The sequence below is a fragment of the Typopeltis vanoorti genome, chromosome 3 (genome assembly GCF_054136105.1).
Source record: "Typopeltis vanoorti isolate ZY-2024b chromosome 3, IOZ_Tvanoo_1.0, whole genome shotgun sequence".
NCBI lineage: Eukaryota > Metazoa > Arthropoda > Arachnida > Uropygi > Thelyphonidae > Typopeltis > Typopeltis vanoorti.
This window is the reverse complement of record NC_143551.1, coordinates 122,158,233-122,176,231: the sequence shown is the minus strand read 5'-3', so window position 1 is coordinate 122,176,231 and position 17,999 is coordinate 122,158,233. Positions and strand designations below refer to the sequence as shown.

General features: G+C 36.4%; 1 protein-coding gene across 1 annotated transcript in view; it reads right to left on the bottom strand.

Annotated features, from left to right (window-relative positions):
* Fdx1 (Adrenodoxin-like protein 1, mitochondrial Ferredoxin 1) overlaps positions 1 to 17,718 on the bottom strand; it is a 78,354-nt gene extending 60,636 nt beyond the window's left edge. Inside the window, exon 1 of the mRNA XM_090415950.1 lies at positions 17,245 to 17,718. Within this exon, the coding sequence (XP_090272076.1) occupies positions 17,245 to 17,491 (247 nt within the window). The 5' untranslated portion in view covers positions 17,492 to 17,718. The remainder of the gene's footprint in view (positions 1 to 17,244) is intronic.
* Positions 17,719 to 17,999: the final 281 nt, after the last annotated feature.

Here is a 17,999-nt window from a genome sequence, read left to right as displayed (position 1 = left end):
GATCAAAAGAAGTAGAGGGCCAGATCCAGCCCGTGGGTTGCCCATATGTACTTTAATGTAAGGAATGGTTATAGTTTTATTGTAGTCTGGTTTATCTGTTTTTTATTGTGGTCATGTAGAGAATTTTGTTAATGGTATTTTGGCCGTAACCATTTTTTAGAAAAGTATTGCTGATAACTTTAAATTCGTCTTTCAACACTTGGTCATTGGAGCATATCTTCAAAGCTCTGTTTTTTAGAGTATTAATGACACCTAGTTTTTGTGTTGGGTAGTGGTAGGAGTTTATATGTATATATTGGCCAGTATGTGTCAGTTTCTGGTAAACAGTGAGGGAAAACTGCCAGAAGGAAGACGTGTGACAAATGTATCTAGAAATGAAAGTGTGTTCTGTTTTTCAATCTCAATTGTGAACTGTATGCATTTGTGTTGTTTGTTTAGGGGCTAAGGAAAGTGTCTAGTGGCCATGGGGACAGATCGCAAAAACATTGTCAACGTATCTAAGCCAGACTTTTGGTTTTAAAGGAGAGGAATCTAGAGCATGATGCTCAAAATGTTCCACATAAAAGTTAGCAATTGGGTGGGGGGGATAATGGCGAGCACATGGCTGTGCCTTCTTTTTGTAGGTAGAAAGCATTTTGCCATACAAAATAATTAGTTAATAAGTTATTAATAATATTAATAATAAGTTATTATTATCCCAAGCATATGAAAGGCACATATTCTACCCACAAAACCTTTCTCCCCAAGAGTCAACTATAAACAGGCCTGTAAATAATCCAGAATCCTAAATCTTATATAATAGTTGTAATGTTAAGAATAAGACATTTTTTTTTTTTCACTAGAGGTCATGCCGGTAGAATAACTGGTGATCAAATCGTTGTTTCTTTAGCTTATTGTGTGAAATGTAACTCAGCTTGTCCTTGAATATTTGTATATACTCCAGATGATGACCTTCATATGAAGGTAGAAACGTCGGGAAATTAAAATAGTTAATTATAACACAGTTGTAAAGTCCATAATTTCTAAAATGAATGCTGATCACCATGCAACACTAAAAGAAAGTATTAACTGCAAATAAATTTAACTTCAATGGATGTCCCCGTGTTCTCTCCCCCATCATCCATATAACGAAAAATTTCATCAGATGATATCCTATTGCACCCATTCAAAAGTTTATAGGCCTCTATCATATCACCCCTCTTACACCTGTTAACCAGTCTACAATCCACATACTCGCAATCTGCCCTCATTATCTAAATCCCATAATCCAGATATAATATTTGTAACTCTTCTTTGCACCCTTTCCACAGCTTCTTTATTCCCTTGAAACATGGGAGACCAAATCTGCACACAATAATCCAGGTGTGGTCTTATCAAAGACTTATAAAGAGGTAAAATGACTTCCTTATCCTTACATGTAATGGTTTGTTTCAGCATCGCAATTATCCTCTGAATTGTATTTGCAACTTTTGCTATGTGACCTTCGAACTTCAAATTCCTATCCACTAACATGCCAAGATCCCTCGCCTCCTCATATTCTTGTAGCATAACCCCGTTAATATAATATTCCACTGGAACTGTAATCATGCCAAAGTGCATAACTTTACACTTACTAACATTAAACAGACAGCCATTTTCATTTGCTCAAATTTCTACATATTCAAATCATTTTGTAAGTGCTGAATATCAGCAGCATCCCTGATTGCCCTACCTATCTTCGCATCATCGGCAAACAATTGCACATCAGATGTTAGACCCTGCCTGATGTCATTAATGTACAAGATTATGGGCTAATAAGGCAACTAATATGAAGTCATTAGCCTCTATGTACAGGTAACATAGTTGTGAAAATACTTCACACAAAAAATTTACTTGGATAAAGGATTAAACAGGGATATAATTTATCTTCAATTTAATTTATAACCAAGTGAAAAAAAAAAAAAATTCAACAACAACTTTAATTCATTCAGTCCGAAGTACTTTAATTAAGCATGCATATCTCAGCTATCTAATTGAGTGCATGTGCTACCATGTATACCATCTTTAAAATGGCAAAAACTGAGAGAAAACAATTAAGCACAGTATTCATTTTTTGAAAAATCAGGACCTTTACTCATTCTTTTTGAGTGATGAAGCAAATAATACATTAATCTAATGAAGATTATCTTACACACACACCTAAACCAACTACTATGCACATATCGTTATCCAGATATGCTATCAAACATTAGCAGATACTGCCACATACCACTGCAGGCATGCTATCCAATTTGTAGGTCATGGGTTTGAATAATACTCCTAGAATTCATATTTGTTAAATGTCTTTAAGAGGGAGATGAATTTCGTCCAGTGTGAGATCACAGTGCTTACTGAAAGCCCCAAATGTTTCGTTGCATGTTTGGTCTCTAAAGTAAGGTTTCCAGAGTATCCAATTTGCAGCTCAGTCACAGTTCTGCAGGTTAACAACCTTGCATAGATTGAATTCACATAGACATTGACATATATCTAGCTAAGTACTATTAAAAAAAATAGTAAACATACAAACAAATTACATAACCATAAATCATAATGGAAAATGAGAGCTAGGTCTAAGCATCATTATTATTATGATTCAGACCTCCCACAATGAGCTTTGTGAATTCCATGGGGGCCTGAATCATAATAATAATACTTAGACCTAGCTCTCATTTTCCATTATCTATCACCATTCTATCAGGCATGCATTCCAAGGAAAAAAAGAAACCACTCCTTACCCTCTTGCTGACAATTTCCTTTCACAACTTCCCCCTGTTCCATCAAATGAAAAAACTCCCTAGTGTCAACTCTGCAGAGTTTGGTAGGCTCAATCACATCACCTCTCCTTCCATCTACCAAACTCTGCAGACCATATTCCCTCAGCGTATTCTCATAACTGACATTGTATAGTCCTGATATCTTTATTATCTATCCCTGCACTCCTTCCATGGCTAATTTATCCCCCCCTCTTCAAATCCTGGGACCAAATTTGAGCACAACAGTCCAGGTGTGTTCTGATCAAGGCATTATACAATGGAGACAAATCTTATCTCTGCAGATCAGTGTTGTTCTCAGTATTGCAGCAATCTTCTGGGTTATCTTCACCACCTTTGCAATATGTTCCCTGAATTTCAGGTTTCTATCAATCATAACCCCCAGATCTCTTGCCTCCTCCACTTCCTCCAGAGTATGCAGCTTCTCATTGATATATTCCAAACTCCAAGACATTACATTTATCTGAATTAAACTGATACCCCCATTCATTTGCCCACCTGTCCAGTTTATTCAAAACCTCTTGCAAGGCTATCATATCTGCATTATTACTAATAACCCTTCCCGGCTTCACATCATCTGCAATCCAATGACAATGTCACTGATATAAAGGTTAAACAATGCAAGTCCCAGTGCTGAGAGCTGTGGGACCCTATTTGTAACCAGCCTCCTTGATACTGCTCCCTCATATGCAACTCTCTGATTCCTATCAGATAGTCAATCCCAAATCCAGTTCACCAACATCTAAAACCATATGGTATAACTTAAATATCAGCTTATCATGTGGTACTCTGTTAAATACCTTCCTAAAAAAAGGAGAATATCCCTTTCCCCTCATCAATAGCCCTTGTCATTTTATCATAAAATGCAATCATATTACTAAACCAAGAGCACCCCTTAACAAATCCATGCTGACTCTCACAGATAACATTACCCATCATCTGTCCGCTACTATAAATGATCCCTCACTAATTTCACCAAAATCTTAATAACTACTGATGAAATACAAGCTGGTCGATAGTTTGACACTTGCAGTCTGCTACCACCATAATGTAATGGCACCATCTTATCCTCCTCTTACTCCTTGGACACCTTTCCTCTTGCCAGAATTTCAATGAAAAGCCAGGTCACAACACAGCTGTAAGTTCTTTAATACATTCTCTCAAAACTCATGGCAAAATCCCATCCAGTCCCATTGCTTTATTAATATCCAGAGTACTCAGTATTTGAAATGCTCTCTTCTTGACCTTCTAAACCTTGTACCTACTCCATCCCTCAAGTATGAAACCTTTATTCTGGAGAATGTTTCATTACTAGAGGGATAGGTAATGAACACCCCAATAAAGTGTTTATTAAACAACTCCAATATGTCCTTTGCATCAGTCACTCTATTCCCATTTTTCCACATACACATAATGAAAGAATTCCTTAGGATTGTCTTTGGATCTCAGGACCAATCTCTTCTCATATTCCAGTTTTGCCTTCCTTACCATACTAGTCACTCTCTTCGCCTGAGTCTTATATTCTATATCTCTTCCATAACCTCATTTTTACTCACAGTTCCTGTTTGATATTGGCTGTTATCCACTTTACACCAACTTGTGTTTTCTTCACGTGTGGTTTACAACTTGCTATTGCCGCTAATAAATATTTCTTCAAAAGTTCCCAAGCAATGATGATATCTCACACTTCCAATTCCTCCATCCATAGAACTGCCTCAAGCTGATTTCTAAGACTAGTATAATCATCTGCCTTATAACTCCAAATGTATAACTCGAGGTCAAAGAGTGTTAGATTTGATTACAGTGTCAGAGGAGGTTTCAGTTAAAGATGTATATCAACAGTGCGTGGAAAGTGTTTAAAAAATACTTAAATGATGTGATATCAGAATGTGCCCCTTCAGTTCAAAGAATAAATAGAGTAAGAGTGAAATGGATGTGTAATCTAATTAAGCAAGAGATTCGTAAGAAAAAGATGATGTGGAAGTCACCTGCATAAAGATGATGTTATTTATGATAATTATAAGCCACAGGCCAGAAGAGTCACAAGTGTTGTACAAAAACTTAAGTCTGAGTTTGAAAAGAAACTGGCTCTGCAAGTTAAAGACAACCAAAAAGAATTTTTATCATTATGCTATAAGTAAATCGAAAGACAGAATTTCAAAGGATAACTCTACTGAATGCAGATGGTACGAGGTGACAGATGCAAAAGAGTTATTCAACTAATGAGTGCCCATTTTGCTAAAAGCTTTCAACTTGGTATATGCAACACTGAACTCACCGCTACCTCTTCACTGTATGAGGAAACTCGTGTAGATGAGGAGGAAGTACTAGAGCTGTTGCACAAACTCAATAAGAATTCTGCAATAGGAATGGATATCAGTACAGATGCTAAAAGAGTGTTCAGCTGAACTGGCTATTCCCTTGACCAGGGTTTATAATTTTAGTCTCAGAACAGGAAGATTCCACAGGAGTGGAAAGAATGTATGGTAATCCCATTGCACAATGGTGATGCAAAGACCGACATATCCAACTACTGACCAATCAGTATATCAGGAGTGGTGATGAAGATTTTGGTAAAGTTGGTTAGGGCTCGCATTCAGAAATGAGTTGTCAGTGAATCTCTACTTTGCAATGAACAGCATGAGTTTACTAAGGGAAGGTCATGCTTTAGCAACTTGCTCACATTCTATAATAATGTTACCAATGAGTTAGACAAGCGGAATGGATACACCATGATACTTTTGAATTTTGCTAAGGCTTCTGACAGAATACACAATACAGTTGCATAAATTGGAAAATATGGGATTGAATTATAAATTATTGGCATGGATAAGAGGATGGCTGACTGAAAGATATCAAAAAAGTGGTATATGGGAGTGTGAATCTGCAAGATTCAAGGTAACCAGTGATGTGCCTGAAGGATCAGTTCTTGGTCCATTGTTATTCAATCTGTACATTAATGACATTTGGAAGGATTTGACATGTGACATACAGCTATTTGCTGATGATGCAAAGATAGGTAGGGTAATCATGCCCACAATTCCAGCCTACTCAAATCATACTTGTAGAATGATCGGAATAGGCTGAAACTGTGGCCATGTGAAAATGGCTGTCATTTTCATGTTAATAAATGTAAAGTCATGCACTTTGGTGTGATTAGATAACCAATGTTGTATTATATTGGTGGGATTATGCTTGAGTAAACTGATGAGGCTAGGGATCATGGAGTTTTAGTAGACAGGAAGTTGAAGTTAAGGATCATATAGCAAAAACTGTAAATACAACTCTGAGAATAATGGCAATGTTGAAATGGACCGTGACATATAAAGATAAGGAAGTCATTTTGCCTCTTTACAAGGCCTTAATAAGACCTCACTTAGACAAATGCATGCAGGTCTCCAGGTTTCTATGGTGATTCTGAACAGTAGGGGGGGGGAGAGAGAGAGAGAGTGTGTGTGTGTGCAAAGGAGAATGCCAAAAATGATAGCAGGATTGTGGAATACTGATTATGAAGACAGATTAAGAATTTGTAAGCTGCAGACACTAGCTAACGGGAGAAAGAAGGGTGATATGATTGAAACTTACAAACTTCTGAAAGTTTGTAAGAAAGAAGGGTGATATGATTGAAACTTACAAACTTCTGAAAGTTTGTAAGTTTCAATATTTCTGAAAGAGTTACAGAATTTCAGTAGATGGAATTTTTCATTTTATGGAGGGTATGGAAAGGAAGCAAAGGCATCCATGGAAGTTGAGAATGAAGGTATCCAAAACCTAGGGATGAACACTATTTCTGAAGATTACAACTACAACTTCAGACAAATCAGCTTGTGGTAATTGTATAACTAACAATTTCAAATAGAAAGTACACATTCAAATTTTCGAATTGAACCCAAAGGGTTCACATGGTAGCACTTAACAGGGAAAAAAAAGGCAAAACATTGTGCTAAGTGAATTGTGTTTGAAGGAAGCTCTTTTCATTTCAGGAATAAAGAGTCAAACTTGCAACTCTTTATTCCTGTAATTTGAAATCACAGATAGCTGTGTATACAGACTCTGGGCTGCATTTCAAAGCAATGGAATGTATTCCAGACTTTTGCTAATAGGTTACTCACACACTATAACAGACTTTTGGTTATAAAAGCCAAATGTAATCGATGCACCACAGTAGATCAGCTTGCACGCTGGTTCTATTCAAGCATAGGTATGCTGATATTTTGACAAACTGTGGCAAGATATATGTGACAAGTAAGCCTATATGTTTGTAGATCTGTAGTCTGCATCCCTTTATCCACAGTTTATTGTAGAGCATGTTTTTCACTGGTATTGTATCCATAAAAATTGGGCAAGACACACCAATTGACTAATGTACTCTTTATAGATGAATCAATGAGTTTTCTCCGATTCTAGACGACACTTGAGCTGGTATGAAAGTAGTATCCCTCCCTTTCAACAACATTCTTGCAATGTAAGCAAGAATGTTGTTGAAAGGGATGGATACAGCAGTGCTGGGGTAATAGTGCAGGGAGGCATTATGCTTAATGGATGCAGTGAGCTACAAGTGCTGGAAAAAGGGACTATGACTTATGAACAATATTGTAAGGAAATTCAACATCATGTCTGATTATTCCATGGCACTGTAGGCAAAGAATTCATTTTATAGATGACAATGCCACACAACATCATACACAAGCAGTGGAGATACTTCTGGAGACCAAGGATATTAATTGAATTGAGTGGCCAGCACACTCCCCCAAATCTCAACCCATAGAACACATTGGAGATGCAATAGGGAGACATACTGCTCTCGAAATTCCCCTCCAAACAAGACCTTATCCTTGCTCTGAAGGAGATGTGGGCCAGTTTGCTTCACAAACTCCTGAATCACTTGGTGCTAAGCATGGTATGGCATTGTGAGAGCTGCATCGCAGTTTGGGGGTGGACATATTCCATACTGAAATGTCTCTCTCTCTATATAGTTTTCTGTAAGCACTATACATTAATTCCTTAATGTCCTTAGGAAATTTGTAACTTTTACCAAAAACACATTGCAGTTTAATCTGTATAAAATTAATAACACTTTTTTTTTAAGTAATATAATTTATCAGTATGTTGGCAATAAATTTATGTCTGCATTTGGCTGTAGTCATGAAAATTTTTTCATATACAGATAAAAATGTAGTTTGTTCTTAGCTTTTGGACACTGGTGTACCTCTCCACAGTTGAAATGTCTCAGCCATGTCTTCACCTCTTTGTCTTCTACCCACCGAACTCTAGTTTGTATGCCCTTAGTTTATCCTCATAACTAAAACTGTCGAGTTCTGATATCATTTTCAGTGCCAAATCTGTATAATTAACCCAACTCCGGGGTTAATTTATTCTCTTCACATCCCAATGACCAGATCTAGGCACAATAGTTCAAATGTTGCCTGATCATGGGCATTATACAATGGAATCACCACTCCTATCTCTACCGGTCAAAGTCCATCTTAGTATTGCACCATGAATCCTCTGGGTCACCTTAACTGCAACGTATCCTCAACTTCAATTTTTATCAACAATCATCCCAAGATCTCTTTCCTCATCCACTTCCTCTAGTAGAGATCCAGAGTATTCAGCCTGCCATCTAAACATCTCAATGAATGGGGATGGCATTTTAATGCCATCCTAATTCATTTGGCTATCTTTCCTGCTTATTCAAATCCTCTTGAATAGCCAAAACATCAGGATTATTACTAATAACCCTCCCAAGCTCCACGTCCCATAACACACCAAATGTACCTTAAATCATTCACACACACTATACACATACCACTCATTAGCTACTCTCCCTATCACCAATCTTATATGACCATCAGAAAAGTTTCTCATTCTTTCTCTCCTTCTCCACCTCTACCAACAGTTCTTTCTATATTTAATCTGGAAAAATCTTATCAACTTAAGTCTACAAGATATAACCCCTTTTCCACCTAACCATCAAATTCTGCAATATACATTCATAATAACCTCTTAATCAGTGGTAAAAACCTAACTGGGCTTTAGGTTAATACTTACCTACCTACCAATTATAAAATTGTGGAAATTTTCAGTTTCCCAGATGAGTATTATCTTTAATCAGAAGATATAGTAATCCAACAAGAAACAACACTAAACAAAAAAAGGATTAAATTAGCTTGTTTTTTTTTTTAACAATGAGTTACCAAAGCAACATTATTTCATAATGCAGACAAAACAGAAATAAAAGCTAACAAGTAGCACTTTTATGTTTTCATTCCTGAATGTGAGACTACCATGCTTATTAGACCTGAAGTGGATTGAAAAAATACATGCTTGGTCTCATGAACAGGATCTCTGAATTACTGAAAATATCCCACATAAACATTCCTCTCGTCACAACAAGAATCGAACTTAAATCTTTTCAACTGAAGGGCACAATGTACTGTTGTTCTTCCAAATGAGCTATGGAGGCATTTGCTTGAGGCAAATAGAGCCATGACTAACTTGAAATGCAGCTGGAGTAAATATTCAACCAGAAATACCGAGATATAGAAGTATAAAAAAAAAAAATTTTTACAGCAGATGTGCTGCATAGTTCAAAAGAAATGGTCAGAAAGTGTCCAATTCTGGATGATGGGAGAAGAACTCATAGTACCTATATAAAAAGGAATTAAAGCAATTCCCTACTGAGGTTCCTGGTAGGATTTATTGCAAGCAAATTTGAGAATGGACTAAGAAATATGAATCTTGGGGGAGGAGGGGGGACAAGCTGGGTTTCAAGTCAAACTGGGATTATTAAAATCAGACGTTCACTTTAAGAAACAGTCGAGAAATCATGGGAACATAACAAGGATTCATATTTAAGTTCGGCAGATCTGGAAAAAAAAAAAAACATATGACTCAAGAGAAAAGCTATTCAAATGCTGCAATATATGGCAAGAAACAAGACATTATACAGAGGAATATATAGTCTATATTTAAATTACAAGTCAGCAATCAGAATTAAAGGAGGTACAAAGAGGGTTCGATGTGAAAATCAGATGTAAAAATATTATTCATCTGCTGTTATTGATCATGGATCATCGTTATGGACCACATTATGAAGGAAAGTAGCATCATAATTTAATAAGTTGTAACAAATTTAGAAAGAAAACCAGAAATTAAAAGACAAACTATGAAAGCATGCAGGAACATGGAAAACATCAATTGTATTCTGAATAGAGAACATATAGAACATGGAAAATATTTCGGTTATTTAGGCACAAATTTTTAATGAAGATTGAAATTTAATATGAAAACATACAACAAAATAAGAAATTTAAAATATGGTGACAGTATGATGAGAAGTCAACTGAATAAATTTATATAGAATATGAGAGAAATTAGTCAAAAACAAAACTAACAGTATAGAATACAGTGTTCACAACAATTAACTTATAAATCTGAGAGATGTATTAGCAATGAAAGAGATGATCAGTCTAGAAACAACAGACATGAAGGCAATAAGAAAAATCAGTGAAATGTTAATAGATGGTATAAATGACAATAATATTAAAAATAATATCAGAACTTGATAATGTTAGCATCCAATAATGTGAGCAGAGCTAATCTAAGGATGGTATAGTCACTTAAACAGAACAGGAGAGGAAAGGTTAGTTAAAGAGATGTCTAATGACAGGATGGTTGGAAAAAGAAGCCTCAGAAGAAAAGCACCTAGGTGCTTTTCCTCTGAGTAAGTGCATCACTCCATCTAGGTGGAGTAATGCACTTAGAAGACATATATAAGACATACCTATATTGGTGTGTCCTGACAAATAACAGGCTAACTTTATACTTAACAAGTAATAATAGTAGTATCATGGTATCCTATACACCATTTGAGTATAGATATCAGGAATTTGATGTTGATGATTGTAGTTATAATTTTAGTTATAATTAAGTTATAGGAGGATGTAGAGGAGACTCATCACCAACAGTGACCCCGCTTAAGTGGGAGAAGCTGCAGAAGAAGAAGTTATAATTCTGTCTTCTTCCTCCTGTACCTTATTGCATCTATTTGGGGTTGTCCTCCTTACACGATGCGACCTTATGCACGTGATCCCAACTGACTTGTTGTTGAGCCTGACATTGGGGGGTGAAGGGAGAAGTATTTTTTGTCTGTAGAAGTGTGTACACGTGTTCATGGGGTTGGTTTGCCTGTTCTGAGGGATAAAAAACCTCCACCGCTGTATGAGACCAGCTAACTCACTTTTAGTCGAAAGAGACCAGATAAAGGTTCCTCACGTCTGGATGGGAATCGAAGCCAGCTCTTTCCGACCAAAAGGCTTCATCTATAACTATGAGAGCCTCCGAATGAGTTACGGAGACTCTCATAGTTATAATTCTGTATTTATTATACTTTTTGTGTTTCTTGTGTGCAGCTTTGAGCGTGAGTGAAATGGTGGTGAAACATAAGATGGAGTGAAAGGCGAATGCAAGTCGCTTGAATTTTTTAAAGATTGCAAGATGCCATGAATGCAGTATGTATATATGTATGCTGGGAAAAATTGAAGATATTTATGTGGAGAGGAAAAATAAGAGAGATGAGAGTTTCGATATGTAGCATACTTATGGATTATGAGATATCACTGAATGAATGTGGTAGCAGGCAAAAGGTCATGGATGTAACTATGAGAGTAAGCGAAGTTGACAGTATGACCGAGTGCTTGAGTGGTAATGGTACAACAGTCGGTGAAAGTGGCAATGAGTTAGCAATGTTTTGATTGGCAAGACAGTGTGCATTGATGATGGTGAGTTAGCAGCAGTAAGCAGTATGAGAGCCAGCAGCAAGTTAGGGGTGGTGAGCAGTAATGCAAGGTAGTGAAAATGCAATTTGCGTAAATGACACTGAAAAACTAATTCAAGAGATTCTTGTGTAGAGGCTTAAGTGCTGTGAGGACATTATGTTGGAGGTTTAATGGATTTTTTACAACACTCAAAAAGAATTAAAATAGAATTTAATACTTCCTATATTTCGTCCTAGTCACTAGGACATCTACGGGGATTACAAAAACAATTAATGTAACATGCACACAAAAACTTACAATACTAATCCCAACCACGTGGGTGACACTAAAGTCCTATCTAGGTGGAGCGCCCTCTAAGGGCAGTCGTAGGTGGCCTGGAATGTAAGGTGGGACCTCTGGTGATGAGTGTTTTCCAAATCTTCGGAAGCTTAATGCAACCGTATTTATTTAGATTTGGTTGGTTTCTGAGAGCTGCTGCTGCTTCTAAGAAAAGTCTCTCTTTCTTGAATTTGCTGTGGTGGAGCATGGTGGTTTTCTTCCATGATACTCTGTGGGTGGTGTCCAACACGTGGTCAGCCAAGCCTGAATGGCCATAGTTGTGTTTGACAATGTATGACTTGTGTTCCTCCAGGTGGATGGATGCTGATCTGCCTGTCTGTCCAGAGTACGCAAGCTTACAGGAACAGGGTACTTTGTAAACTCCAGGCAGAGAGAGAGGAGGGAGCTGATCTTTCGTAGACCGGATAAGGGTAGCAAGTTTGCGATAGAGCTTATATGCTGTGTGTAGGTTATACTTTTTTAGTATCTTGGCTATTTTTTCCGAAGTTCCACAGATGTAGGGTATGGTGATGGCATTTTTAAAATCTTGTTGACGAGAGGGACAGGGAATGGGGGAGGAATTGATTATTTTTTTGATACTGTGTTCGCTGTGTTCGGCCTAACAATAAAAAAACAAATTTATAATTTCAAAATTATTTTTATTTTTCAACATAATCTCCCTTAAAATAATACATTTATTCCAACAATGCTCCAGCTATTATCCAGTCCCTGTAGTGGCTCTCAGTAAGATATGCAAAATACAACTCAACAGCTGCAATCACCTCTTGATTTGAAGAAAAACGCTGACCAGCAAAGAAAAGTTTTAGTTTTGGGAAGAGATAGAAGTCAGAGGAAGCCAAATCTGGGGAATAGGGTGGATGTTCCAACAATTCATAGTGCAGATCCCTTAATTTTCCCATTGCCAAAACACCTTTGTGGGCAGATGCATTGTCCTGATGAAAGATGATTTTTTTCTTCTGCAAACTGGGTCTTTTCTCACAAATTGTTTTGTCTAGCCTGGTTAAAAGTTCGGAATAATATTCCCAGTTATCGTTTTAACCTTTTCAAGATAATTAATAAACAAAACTCCTTTAGCATCCTAAAACACCGATGCCGTGACCTTTCTTGCTGATGGAACCAACTTTGTCTTCTTTGGGGCTGAACAACTGGCTTCTGTCCACTATTTTGACTGCTGTTTGGATTCTGGTGTGTAATGCTGAATCCAAGTCTCATCCATAGTAATAAATCGACGCACAAAATCAGTTTTATTCTTGTTAAAATGCTCCAAGCACTGTTCAGAGATTTTCATGCGAGTGTGTTTTTTATCAGCTGTGAGCAAGCATGGCACCCATCTTGCACAAAGCTTTTCATTTGCAATTCTTCATGCAAAATATATCATACACGTTCTTTTGAAATGCCTATAGTCTCAACAATTTCATGCAGTTTGACTCGCCAGTCATCCAATACCATATCATGCACTTGATCAATGATTTCTGGCGTTGTTACACTCTTTGAACGTACTTCACGTGGATCATCTTCAAGGCTGGTACGGCCACGGTTTAACTCGGCCCATTTCTTAATTATTGAAAACAAAGGAGAAGAGAGCCCATAAACCTTTATGAACTTCGAATGAATTTCTTTTGGCATTATACCTTCTTTTACAAAGAATTTTATAACTGCACAATACTCAGTTTTATCCATTTCAAGGGATACAGACAACACTTTTGCTTCAGACAGCTGTATAAAACAAACTACTTGAAGAATGACTTGCAATTTCACATGGATGCTTATGACATATGTACCAACTTAGAAAAAAAAAATCTTGCCGATAATGTCGTCATCTATGGTCGAGACCGAGAACTTTTCAGCCCACTCTCGTATGTTACAATCACAAGTATTCCATCCTTGTGATTGTAACATAATGCAGAACTTGAGAGCAGTGGGAATGGGGGAGGAATCACTAATGGTGAATGAGCAAGAGGTATATGAGGAATTGAGTATATTTGATGTGAACAAAGTCAAGGAAATTGATGGTATATATATCAATGCAGGAAATGTTCCAGGGTGTTAACACCTTTAACATTTTCAAGATGAGTCAGATTAGCCCAGGTCCCAAAGAAATGGAAAGATGGCACAAATATTCCACTTCATAAAGGAGGTGATAAGACCGAGGCTTCAAATTATAGGGTGGACAGCATGGATTAGCTAAAGGAAGACAGTGTTTTAGCAATCAACTTCTTCATCACCTTATAACAAGGTGATGAATATATTAGACAAGGGGGGGGGATGCATATACAGTAATATATTTAAATTTTGCAAAGGCTTTTGATAAATTACCACATGACAACTTAGTAGTTAAATTGGAACAGATTGGGGTTGATAGTAAATTAGTGTGATACATTGGAGATTGGCTGTCTGATATCAAACGGTGGTGTATGGGGGGGGGTGATATCCCAGAAGAGGAAAGTCGCTAGTGGTGTGCCCAGGAGTGTGTTTTATTATTATTATTACGTGACACCTCCAAGGAGTCCAAAGACTGTGATGTAAATGATGTTGGAAAGGGCTTAAATGGTGATATACGTTTGCAGATGATGCAAAGTTGGGGAGAGTTATGAGAGGCAGAGCAGATGTAGCTTTACAAGAGGGCCTAAATATACTGTCTGAATGGGCGAGTGTGTGGGGTGTCAGTTTGATGTTATATCCCAGAAGAGGAATCTTAAAACATTTTGTTAAAACTGTGAGAATGATACATCAGATTATGGGAATGATGGAAAACACTGATATGTAGAAGGATGTTTGCTTTCATGGTACAAGTCTTTGATCAGGCTGCATATGGATTACTGTGCATAAATTTAGTCACCAGGTTTTCAAAAGTATGATGAGATGTTGGAGAGGATCCAGAGACAATACTAAGTTGTTATCTGGTATCTAAAATGTGGAATATGAGGATAGATTGAGAGAATGCAAATTGCAGAGCATATGGATAGAAGGAAGAGAGGAGACATGATCAAGACTTATAAGTTGGTAAGGGGTAATTACCAGATTAATAAGGATGAGATTTTTCATAGAATAGCTGGAGAAGGGGAGAATGAGAGGCCATCCCTGGAAGCTGTATAAGGTGGGTGTGAGCAAGGGAATGAGTAGTAGATTTTTTTACATTTTTTTTTTTGCAGGGAGAGTGACAGGTAATTGGAATGCATTGCCTGAGAGTGTGATGAGTGCATGAACAGTGAATACATTTAAGTCGACGTATGACCAGGGCCGGCGGTACCATTTAGGCAAACTAGGCAACCGCCTAGAGCACAAGCCACGAAGGGGGGCAAAACTTCAAGCTATTCTTTATTCATACTTTACTAAAATATCAAAATTAAATAGTGATATATGATTTAGGTATCAATTCTTTTTCCTTATCCCTCACACATCACACTATTTTACTATTTAACTCTAAATAGTAAAATAGCAAAAAAGAACAAAAATTATTCTTTTTTGTTCCTTACCTAAATGATTTGAACTTACTGCTATTTAAAATTCAGTTAAGATAAATATTTTAAAACGTTAACATTTTAAAATATTAAATTTCAGTATTTTATAACTTTTTTTTTGTAAATGAATTATGACAGAGAATTTTCAAATTAATTAAAAAAGAAAATAAAAAAGCCCTATTAATTTACCTATTAATTTAACCTGAAAGACGATTTTATTTTGTTTAATGTCAATTAGAAACATTTTAGTTTAAAATAAGGGGCACACTTGTAAACTTTGCCTAGGGCGCAAAATAACCTGGCACTGACACTGGGTATGATGAGCTGCGTATGTGAGAGTGGGATCTCCCACAAGGAGTCTCTTGATTCCATGAAGGTCTGTTGATAATAATAATAACAATGATGATGATAACAATGAATGAGTGCACTTGAAATAAATAGTTGTCTTTTGTGAAAGATGCATAGAACATATTTTGCTTTTAATGTCTGAATGTGATTGTCTCCTGGTGAAGTTTGAAAACGTCAATCATTGATGAAATCCAGGAACAATATGTTGGTAAATAGCAGACACTTATCAAAATTATTAACGAAAAGTTTTATATTTTTTTAAAATTCTCTATTTATTATTTTCACTTTAAATATGTTTATAACCATAAGTTATTAGTTTGGTATTCTACACACACAATTTGCAATTCTGTAAACATTGAGGACAGGATATTATTTATACTTAATAAAAAAAAAATTTACCCATCTCTCCTTTAATAAAGCACAAGCAAACAAAGTGTCCATGTGATATATCTTCCCTCGATGAGTCTGTCGACTCCTTGGAGTTGCCCGAGATAATAATAATAATCACTAAGCTACTTATATAATATAAAACAACTACTTACATAATACAAAGCAACTGACTTTATATCAAGTTGCTCAGTATCAAAATGCACGTTCATGCACATATACACATACCCTTCTCAAGCATCGTATACTACCATGTATTAAGGTGAGTCACTACTATTCAAACCAGTTTGGGTTTTCACCTTAATGTCATCAACAGGTGAAATCTGCTCTTGCCATAATGCATGGCAGTATACATGCCTGGTAAGGAAGTGTGCTGTGCATCATGAAATACAGAACTTAATATAAAGTCAACTGCTCTCTGTATACGAGTAGCCTAACTGTGAGAATAGTTTACATACATATTTTGACATATTTATGTTTAACCAAAACAAGGAAGATAACAAGAATATCATTTCTTATCATATCTAAAACATGAGGGCCATTTCAAATGTTAGCACACTGTATTCCTGTTGTTAAACCAAACATCTATTTAATGAAATATATTTAGGGGCCTTTGATATTCGTGACAAGTTGGGTCACTTCAGCAGAAACCTCCTCTGTACAAGAGATAAGGAGGCACTAATCGACTATACCTTTCCATATGATCATGTATGTCATGTGAGCATGACTACTCATATGCTGCAAATTTTCAAAACTGAAATAGGTTGCAGAAACTTCCTGTGGTGTGTTCCTATTATAGCTGGCCTTACAGATACTGCATCACTATCACTTCATTCACGTCATAAGCCATCACTATGACATTCTTGTCATAGTGATATCACCATGATTTGGTGTCTCATCTCCAAAAATAATTTTGTGCCATAACCAATTCTGGATCCAGTACACTTTGAAAGCAAGTGTACTGAATGTTTATGTATTATGTATGTTGGTCTCCACATACATAATATGCATGTATATGTGTGTGAAAGTAAACTCACCACTATGCTTTGTATCACAGACATTTACTATATAGTAGTAAACAGATGTTTACCAAATATATCAATAAAGAATATATGGATATAAAATTAAAAACTGGCTTACCAGCCGACGTTTGCAGGCTCTTGGAGTTTCCAACCTTAAAATTTTCATGCGTTTTACACAGTGTCCAATGCAAAGGAGTCATTTCAGTAGAAAATGGAAATACCGAAACCATATTATTAATGGAATTTGGTAAATCGACATGCACGTATCTCAGGACTATTTTTGGAGAACTAAATTTTAACATATGATGAAAAGCACGCATAAACTGAATGGACTTAGAAAAGCGAATTAGAATACCGTTGCCCATGCCGGTGAAACGATAAAAGTTAAATGCTCAACGTTTCATTACTTTTCTTTTAGTATTATTAGCATTCTCGTTACTTCAACTAACATATTTAAACCTACAGCAAGATGAAATTATATCCAAAGTATTTTCACGAACACACTGACTTCAACTTTTGCAACTAACTTAACTTTGCACTTTCTCACAAGTAACTCTCTGCTTCACATTATCATTATCGATTTTTTTTTTTTTTTTTTTTTTGTACTAGAGTGCCTAATGGAAGAGTAGCTGAGAATGAGAATAATAATAATCAGTTAACGCCTTTATTCCTTCATAGGGAGTAGGTGAGAACGTTTAGCCCTAGCTAACTTTTGGACACTGAAGTAATAATAATAATTCTCAACTACTATCATTGAGGAAGCATTGCCAAATGGCGACTCCAGGTGAATCCTCAGAAGAGCGTAGCCGTCTTATTCTCTAGAAGATCAGTGCTTCCCAAAGAAGATATTCTCCTCTTTAACACAAAAATTCA